General features: G+C 40.8%; 1 protein-coding gene across 1 annotated transcript in view; it reads left to right on the forward strand.

The window, feature by feature from the left end:
- The window catches only part of LOC106523880 (RNA binding protein fox-1 homolog 2), a gene marked incomplete at its 5' end in the record, with an annotated part of 74,941 nt that overhangs the window by 17,770 nt on the left and 46,779 nt on the right, over positions 1 to 10,392 (forward strand). The window contains 1 exon segment of the mRNA XM_014017454.1: positions 660 to 710. Within this exon segment, the coding sequence (XP_013872908.1) occupies positions 660 to 710 (51 nt within the window).

Below are 10,392 nucleotides of genomic sequence, written 5' to 3' on the forward strand. Positions count from 1 at the left end.
GCTTCGTTTTAAGGTGGTAAAACAAATTGCTTGAATTTATTCCTTTCTACACACTTTGCAGATTATTTTTTCTGCTCTCCACATGTTTAATCTGTGCGCGCTCCGGCGGGGTTACAATCATTATAGTCACGCTTTGGAGTGGGTGCACATTTGGCCGTGCGTCGTCGCGCTATGACCGCAGGAGAAATGAGGTCCAGACTGATTTTTGTGCGTCCCASCTGAGCACTGACYTCACCTGCACTGACAGTCGCCTCGCTGCGTGGAAATGAATGGAGAGCGAGCGACGTCGCCTCCCGTGTGTCGAGCCCTTCACACATGCMGCGGCGCRCGCTCCTCCCGCAGCAGGCAGTGTGGTCGGTTGGCATCCGACCGGAGGACGCGCCGTCACGTAAATATGTAAACAGTTTGGTGTTCATTTTCGCACACCCGAACCAGGTCCAGATGAGTTTTTTTTCCCCCTCTTCATTTGCGCTGTCAGCCACGCTGCTTCCCGCTTCCTCTGTTTTGACTCCAGCCGGTTAAGTCATCAAAAGAATTGCGCGGTTGGCCGGTAGACTACAGATCTCTATCATAGGACAAATTTATATCGTTTCTACCGTATATCGTTTATATCGCGCATTCCTACTTACACTGATCATATCCCTCCTTTTTTATTGCAGAACAATGAGCCTTTGAACCCTGGTTTCCATGGATACCCACCTCACAGTCAGGTAAGAGATGAAGCATGTACTTGCAAATTTCTGTTACAGTAAATTACCGAAGTATTTGCGACAATCCTTCGCGCTCTCAATAAATGTTGGTTTTCAGTCGTCTGGTTGCTCTGAAACCTGTAAAAGTTCAGTTCCTCAAATCCTGTTAATGGAATCAAAGAGATGACGTTAACAGTAAGCAAATCACGAATGTCAGGTGTGCAACAAGACACTCAAAGTAGAGAAATTTTTAAACAAAAAAGATTCATAGCTGTGTACTGTAGAGGTTTTGCCACAAACTCAACTGACTGGTACCTCTCCTGTCAGATTTCTTAGAACAGTGCTTCAACCTTCTCATTAAAACCATGTGACCTTCTAATACAGGAGGATGAAACTCTTTCTTACAAGGTGCCAAAAAGAAAAATCTGATCCACAACTAACAGTGTTCACTATTTTTAGGGGAAGGAATAATTAACTTTGCCGTATTTTGCAAATGTTATGTGTCAAAATTCATTCAGAAATGAGTTAAACCTTTCTAAATATAACTTATTYTTGTCAGCCAGAACAAACAGCCTACTGGAATTTAGTTGTGATAAACACACATTTGCTTCACTCCTCTTCTCTCAACACTTTCCATTTATTTTAGTGTGTCAGCAACTATATGGGAGTCATCTGATTGACATGCAGTTTTGCATCTGCAATTTATCGCGGTCCTTTTGTGTTGTCTCTTGCAGGAGTTCTTAATCTTTTTGACCTCTGGGCCCAATATGTTCAACATAAAGTGACATGAAGTTCAGTCACACATTACCATATGGATCAAAATGATAATTATTCTAAATCTTGATTTAAAATTGTAATTATTCTAAATCTTGGTTTAATTTGTATTGTATTTGCATTATAACTAATAAAATACACTTACAGTTTAAAAGTAAAACTCCTGTCAAATAATCACAAGACATGATTATGACAAACATTTTTTTATATTGTAACCTGCCCATAATTATTTGAAAAAAAAAAATACAACAGTCAGTCAACAGACCAATCAGGCTTATCAACACAAAAATAACCCATCCATCCATCCATCCATCCATCCATCCATCCATCCATCCATCCATCCATCCATCCATCCATCCATCCATCCATCCATCCATCCATCCATCCATCCATCTTCTGTACACGCCTCTTCATTTCAGGGTCGCGTGGGTCACTGGTGCTCATATCCAGCAGTCACAGTGCGAGGGGCGGGGTACATCCTGGACAGGTCACAAGTCCATCACAGACAAAAATAACATTTTTTTAAACATAAACAACAAAAATAGACAATTCAATAAATAAAATCATGTTCATAAAATAAATACATTCAAAAATATTTAATGTTCCAAATAAAATAAACTAAAAATAAATTTGATAAAGTGCAAATGAAAATAAAGCCTTTTTAAACTTTTGCATGGTAGATCCAGAAGCTGTTTTTCATATTAGTGACAAACAGTAACAGTAACAACAGCTTTTTGACAAAATGCTTAAAAATAAATTGCAAAAATTAATTAGATAAAGTGCAAATTAAAATATAGTTGTATCTGCAACTGTATTTGATAATGTTTTGAACTTTTAAAATATTGCATGGTAGAACCAGAAGCTGCACTTCATATTTAGTGACAAACTTTGGCATTTTTTGATGGTTTACCTTCATTTTTGCCTTCTACTTTTAATTTAAAATAGGTTTCCATTCTCGGCAGGTTTCTAAGCTTCTTCTTCTACGTATTAAAAAAAGTTGTTAAACATGTGAGTGACGCAGTACCGCTACTAGTGGTGAGAAAGTGTATTGCACCTTATTCAAAATCGATGCAGTCCCGCGGGCCCAAAGTTAAAAACTGTTGTTCTTTTGAGGCCCTCAAGGTGGCGCTCCCATAGGTTAAGAATCTCTGGTCTATTGCTTACAGTGATATTGTGATGACAATAAATGTTTTATGTTCTAATGCCCTAGTTTTTGACAAATTGGAAATATTTTTGAGCTGATTACACATTAAAAGCTTTATGAATTTTAATTCTTCTTGACTATATGAACTTACTTTTGCTGTCAAATAGTCCAAGAGCAGGAYTGACCTTGTGTATGAGTTTGTAGACAGTTCAGATGTTCCTTTCAGCCTGAAAAATGATATCTGTGAAAAGTGTTGAACAGAAGAGGAGCTGGTTGTGACTCGATCTTTGGAAAATGGAACAAAATGATCCTATCATCTGCTTCGAGTTGAGCTCTGCACTCTCTGCATGCAAGGGTCTTTTCGCAAAACTGCTCCTATCCTTTTCACGTGTTCCCACCCTTCATCTTTTCCTCTTTTTTTTCTCGGTTTTGTTCTCATTGTGTTTCTCAGTGCATATTGCTCCCAGTAATCAGTGCCTTATGTGTGTGTGGCGCCCAGGCAGGGTATCTGTTTGGATATCTACGTTCCAGCAGCAGAGCACACTGAGTGTCTTAAASCTTTTCAAGACCTGTGTGTATGTGTGTGTGTTCGCAAACAAACCCATTTAAATGTGGTTTGGAGATCTAGCATGTGTAGCTCTTTGTGTGCTTGCATCTCCTGTCAGTGTTTGGGATGTGCAGCTCTCTGGCAGTGCCACAGGAGGGGGGTGTTGGTCTGTGAGCCTGAGCACCCCCACCCCACCCCAAGCCTTCCTCCCTTCATCTCAAGATGGGTGATTCTGCTAGACCTCAAATTTCTCTTGCATTCTTTGCTTGATTCCCCACGTCTTCTTATTCCCTCGGTAAAAACCGAGACACTGATAATGTTGCTGTAAAGTTTAGAATGAGTTTCATTTAGGTTTCACTGTCTCGTCCTCTGTGACTGTTGTTGTTATTTTTGGTTGAACGCTCACCTGACACGAGAAAATAAACACAGTGCAGCAGATTAAAGGCGAGCACGAGGCAGAGTGGGAACAGAAACAACTTATTTATAATGGCTTGCCTGCAGGGCACAGAATCACACAGACTCAGGTTCATCTGCTTGCAAGACAAATACCTGAGCAGAGAGCACAACTAATGTGAGGTATATTTGAACTCCTCTAATCTTTTGCTAAATTCGGAGCCAGCACACACTTCTGCATTTGTTTTATAAATGATTTAAAAATAATCCCTGCTAATATATTCTGCCCTTGAGCACGCACATATTAAGGCCTCTCTGGTTATCATGCAAATGGAGTTAGCCAAGCCTAGCTCAGGAAGATTGGCTTGTTCGTTGCTGCAGTACATTTGTCTTGGTGACGTGCCTGTCTTATATTATTTATGTGTGTTTGAACTGCCTGTAGGTCTGCCTGTATCAATACAAGTATGTGAAATGGTGACAGGCTTCTGTGGATCCCTGATGCTGTGTGTGAGGGGTTTCATGGCTGCTCTGACATTTTAAGCCTGATATGTCAATCTGCTGCTATTTGCATTAAACAGATCAGAGTTGAATCTGCCTGTTTTTAGCCATTTTTTGTCATTAGGCAGTAGCTGAACTCTAATAAAGTGCCATAGCGGTCCCTGAAGTACAATTCTCCTGGCAATAATCTAGGTTATTTCCATAAAATTGTCCAGTTTGGGTTATTGATCATTGTTTGATGTGACGTGATTGCAGCCTTTGCTTTGGTTAGCTATGACTATTGTCTTTGTTTGCCAGCCAAGGTGCGCCAAAATAAATCCAATCAGAGCACATCTGTGTGTACATTGTATGCATGTGTTTGTGCTTGGCTGCATGTGTTTGTTGCTGTGTTTGGTGTGTGTACTTAATCCCTGAGATCATCCCCTATTCATCCTCTCATCCTCTTCACTTACAGCCCTAATCCTGTCATCCCTCGCTCTTTTTTCACTCTTCTTTTATCCATTTATCTCCCTATCCTGTTATCTCTTGCTCACATCCACTGCCCCCTCTGTCCCTGCCTACCCCAGCTCCTCTCGTTTGCCGTCACCCCCATTTTTTTCCCAGCACCACTTATCTTTCCCTCTCCTTCCATCCCTTCATCCCTCTGGACCCAGTTCTAGCCAGACTCAGCAGATGTCTGAATGCTTGGCATCAGGGCTTTTTTTTCCCGCAGAGTTCAGTCCCTCCCATATGAAAATGCAGCGCAAGGAACTGCACTCTCGTCTCTGCAAATTAAGCGCCTCCTAACAATGCAGTGTAGGAAAGTGACGGAAYTGAGCCAGAAGGAAAAAGGCGCAATGCAGCGAAATCCAGATCCATGTTAAGGTTGAGCTTCATGTAGTGGAACTGGGGCTCCATCAGTGTTATGAAGACAGCTGCAGCAGAGAGATGATGAGCTAGGAGTCTTCCCACGCAGCCAGCTACTTAGCTGTCTACTGGCTGGCCTACCTACCACTGCTTTTTTGCAGCTGTCAGGCTGCCATGCAATAAATAAATCATCAAAAAAAGCTGCAATGCAGTGGGGGTCGCATTCTGTACTTTCAGGCAGCCAGTGCGTGGATGGAAGACAGCATCTTCTTCCTTCCCTGCTTCTTGTCTCTCCAGGGGCTTGAGGAGATGGCAACAACAGCTTTCTGACTCCATCCGGAGACAAAGATGGCAACATGGAAGGATGGATGCTTTGATGGATAGGAGGGATTGAGACTGAAAGGGAGGGAAAGTTTTTAAAAGAGGGGCGGGAACAAGGGGAAGCAGGGGGAGCAGGAAGACGCAAGTGTGTGTGAATGACAGACTCGGAGCAACGAGAAGAAGAGAAGAGAGAGGGAGAGAGAAAAAGAGAGACAGAAAGGCCCGAGGGGGATCAGAGCGGCCGGGCCGCCGAGACGAGGAGAAGAAAAGCTGAGAGTGACATGCAGTCGAAGCTTGCGTGCTGGAGAAGTGGAAGAAGAGGCGCCGGCTAAGGAGGAGGGGGGGTGGGGGAGTGAACGAGGGAGAATTTGAACGTGCGAGACAGACGTGGACTGAAACCATCCTCGGCTCATGGTCCTAGAGCACAGGCACAGGAGAGGGGGAATAGGAGAGGAACAGGAGGTGCAAAGGGAAGGAGAGGAGAGAAGGAGCGGGATAGCGGAGAGCTGGTCAGCACTTCTTCCTCTAGATCAGACAATGATGGGGCTGTACTACCCAGCTATGTTCCCGGTAAGTTCTTATCCTTTATTAAACTGAAGTTGTCGGATCAATGCAAGACAGAGCAGKAACGATTATTTCTCACAAGTTTAGTTTGGCTTCATGAAGCAGTCATTTGTGTGCTGTTTATGGTATAGCCTGTTCTGCTGCTCAGTGTGTTGGCCCAGGTGAGGCCTCTGTCAGATAGTTGGCAGGGTTTCAGACCAACAGCAGGGCTTGTTCCTGCAGCTCTGCTCCTTGTACTTTTTAAACATTCTGCACCCAATTATCTTTGATCGTTTTCAAGGTAATTTATGTATTTAAAACATGTCTTATTGTGTCCCTTATGTATGGCTAACATGGAGCTATTAAACTGTGTTTTTGCAGAATAAACTCATTCTCTTATGTAAATACTTTGTTTATAATGCAGTTGATGTTGTGTACTTGGCTGCTCTTACCATATGGTGGGCGTGTCTGTGCTACTTTAGCGAAGACAGCCCGAGGATGAGAGCTACTCCCCGGCTCTGTTCTAGCATGTCCTGCTCTCTGGTTGTGGGTTCCTCTGGGCCTGAGGGTGGGTGTTTGGATGGCAAAGATGGGAATGCACATAGACATGGGTAACAACTGCTCCTTCCCGTGTTGACATGTGCATTTAAATTTGATACTGCAAGCTTTCTCCATGCTGACTGCACACAGTGTCACGTCATATTTCATAGGCGTGTGTGTGTGTCACGTCCCGTCATGTGCACAGAGGACAGAGGCAAAGGTTTCGTCAAGCGATTTTAACATTGTCATCCAAGCTGTCTGTGCAGTTTAAACTTCATCTGACTGCTGGATTGAGGGAGGCAGGTGCCAAGGATCACTTGTTTCTGGGCACACAAACATGCACAGAAACCACATCTGTGGTACTTCACAACCCCCTCATTTATATAAGAACAAACTCAAACATGTTGTGTGTAGCTCTCTTACAGCTCTACAACACATCGTCCATTTGTTCTTGAAGAAAATCATAGTGCTTTTATAAAGAATAAGTACTACAATGTTTACAATAATGAGTCATTTGTATGTGTTTTTGTTTCTTAACTTTAGCAGCTCTTAAACAGGGATATTACAGCTAAAAAGCTAAGATGTACGCTGTTTAAAAAAACATTGAATATATAGTAGTTTTAAAATAAGCAATGCCATTCTTGTACAGATCCTTTTCACTCCTACWCACCACTAATGCAACTTCATGCATTAACACTCATTCAGACTGACCTATAGTGTCTCTGTGATAATATAGTAAAGTATATATTAGTCTAATAATGTTCATCTTCTCCAAACCTCTTGAATGTCATAATWAAGCATTTCCCTCCTAAGCTGCATTTTTCCTCATCCTTTTATTGTATCTTCTGTTTTGCTTTGTTTTTCCCTTTATCTGCTGCTCCATGTTCCTCCCTCTGCACGCGTGTGTATCTGTAAGCTAAACACATTATTCATCCCAGAAGAGAATGGCGCCAAATGGAGGATAGCAGTAGTAACGAGGCGGGTGTGAGGGTAAGGRTAGAGGGGTAGTTCCATGTGGTAACGCACCGTGAAGGTGACACTCCGCCAGCCGCACCCTTCCTCTGTAAAATTTATCRCTCCACTTTCTGTTTTGGGCAGAAAATTTCTATAGGAAATTGTAGATAAGAGTTATTTAGTGTATAGAAGTAATTACAACTGTGTCTGCATGCTGTCAAGTCTGTTTTTACAGTCTGCTGTGTTGGTACTAACAGGGCTATTATATTTTGTTTGCCAAAGCCAGGTTCACGCTGGACAAAATTAGTTTCTCAACTTTTCCCAGWGTTAAGATTTAAAGCCCTGAGAATCAACTCATCAGGATGCAGATGCAGTTTTGTGCAGTCTTCTCCTACTGCTGTGTAGTAGGTTTGGGCAGTGTCTATTTTTTTTTTTACCATCATTAGGCATTCTTCAAGTTATATCAATATACCCTATTACTGTCTGCCTGGAAAGACTTGTGATGTTATTTTACTGCACATATTTTAGCGCWGTTTAAGGGTTTTAATATAGTTTCAGCTTTACTTTCTTAGGTTAAGATTGCAACAGATAAGTATTTTTATCACTTTCAATTTTTGGTGGCAGGCAATGTGCACAGACATGTGTTTTTGTGTTCTTACCAAAATATCTCATTAATCACTKGACAGATTTTAATGGAACTTTCAGAACGCAGTCTTTGAGTAATCATCCACAATCGATTAACTTTTGGAGTCAGCCCAATTCAACATGACCAAAGAGCTTACTGACTTTAGCCAACACAACATAAAATAGCWAAAGCTTAGTCAGTTTTGCAGATATTGAAATAAAATTTAAGTGATAGTAGCCAAGAGTCACTCACARCACAAGCTATGAGTGTAACATCTTGTGATAAAACATCAAYGTGTGTAACATTATCTACAACCGGCTACAACCCTTTAAAGAATGCTGGGTCTTTAATTTGTCACTGCCATCGCATCATTAAACAAAGTGATTTAAACAACTCAGCACCAAAGGAAAAAACAAAACAAAACTATCAACATTTAAAACGCCTCATGTCACATTTAAAGGGTTTTCTTATCAGGTCCGTGCAGGGGACAGCAGGCTACAAACGGTATAGCTGATGACTCGATCTGAAGGTGTGCTTGTGGCTCACACAGAGCAAAGCAGCAGTTATTTTTCCACTACTTTCATAAATTGTAGACTGTCTACAATATCCACTCAGCTCCACTTCTGCTTGGTCTTCCATTGTGTGTGTCCACACGTCCACCCTTTCTTTGATTCTATCGTTCTCTGCTTTCTTCTCTTCGGTCACTGATCAGCTGTGATGATAACAGCAGCAACATGTTTTGTAAGATTTGGTTGACGTACTTCATAAAAGTTTTGTCATTAAAGATATTTTTAAGTCATTTTGCCAGCTTTTATAAAAGAAAGCTATTGCTACAGAAAAAATATTTATTTATCAGAAAGACAACAGAATAAAATATACAGAAAGTAAACTCCTCAAGCACAAACTTAACCACATTATTTTAATTGTTTCAGTTTATATGCACAAGATCAAGATTTATATTGCAGCAGAGGTTTTAAGGATGGAATTCAAGGCAATACCCTTGCTATTTATAGATGCCCCGGTATACTGTATGAATGTATTGCTACACAGCCTTAAAACTTGCCTTTAGAAAGAAATCTACAATGACGGCCTTCCAACTCACTCAGCTGCTCATGTACACCTAAAAATGTGTCACATTTTAGTCTCGACTACTTTATGTGGAATAAACCAAACAAAATCAAAATCAAATGATAAAAATCCAATTATTTGTACACTTGGATATGTGTTTTTGATCACATGATCCAACTGCACTGTGTGTTAGACGGAGTGACAAATCAGCTTAGTCAGACATTTAATTAGCAGCACTTAACACTTAGCCAAATTATCTTCCACACTGGCCGGAGTCACGGGATGGAGCAGACCTAGTCTCAGTGGAGGATTGCAGGCAGGGTGCTAATTTGCTGGTTAAAAAATGTCTTCTTTTTATTCTCCGGTAAATACTTGGTTGACACTGCAACATTAGATCCACACCCAAGTCTGGTTCTTATAGAATTTCTGTTGACATTTAGTTTTGGAGTTTTTCAGCTCATGTAGTGTTGCATTCTTGACTTAAAATGATCTCTGTGTGCTTTGCTGCAGTGGTGTGGGGGCACAGTAAAGCAAACACTTTCTTAATGAGGAAATACTATGATTAGCTAAAATAAATGTAGCCATCCTTTGARGATATTTATATTTTTCAGCCCTCATTGATAACTTTTTTCTTTTTCCTTTCCAACAAAACACTAGTTAAAACAGAAGCCTCTGTACTGCAGACTTAATATACTGTGTGAAGCTTCTCCACCTCAGGGTTAACTGTTTTCCCACTCCCCATAAAGCTACAAAGATATTGTCCGACACTAATGCTGTTCTAACTGCCACTGCCTCCGGCTCCGAGGCTGTATGCGGTGGGATGAGGTGTGAAAGTCCCCCTCATGTTGCCTAGTCATGCATGTAGAAACAAACGGAGATGGGCAGATTGCGAACAATGTGAAACACAGATGTGGTGCAGCGAAGCTCTAAATGTATGCAGTACTGTATTTCTTAGCTTACCTACCCCTGCGTGATAAACACCGTACCTCTGCACACACCATGCCTCTATGAGCACTGCAGCGAAACTCAGTGCCGCTTGRTTTTCATATTGAGAACAGCTGAATAAAAATATCCATCCTATAGCATCTATTTTGAATCAAATATGTATTGTTTCTTTACACTGTGGATAATAAAAACAGCAAAGCAAAAAGATTAATTTAAACTTTAAACTGATTTGATTTTTAAATGTCCAGTAATTGTAACTTCTTTTATTTTTTTWAATAAATGTTATTTATGAGACATCAGCTAGAAGGACATGTGGTCAAGAAACGTTGGAGAATTATCTACTTGTGTGATTCCATCAAGTTTACATGTTCTCATAATTGGAAACATTTCTATTTTAGCTAAAGACTGCTTTCCTTTTATTTTAGTTAAATTAGATTTTAGTACAAGTAAATAAAAAAAATTCTAACTTAACTAATGATTATCCTAATTGATTTATGTCCTGATG

This window comes from Austrofundulus limnaeus, unplaced genomic scaffold (genome assembly GCF_001266775.1).
Source record: "Austrofundulus limnaeus strain Quisiro unplaced genomic scaffold, Austrofundulus_limnaeus-1.0 Scaffold168, whole genome shotgun sequence".
Taxonomy (NCBI): Eukaryota; Metazoa; Chordata; class Actinopteri; order Cyprinodontiformes; family Rivulidae; genus Austrofundulus; species Austrofundulus limnaeus.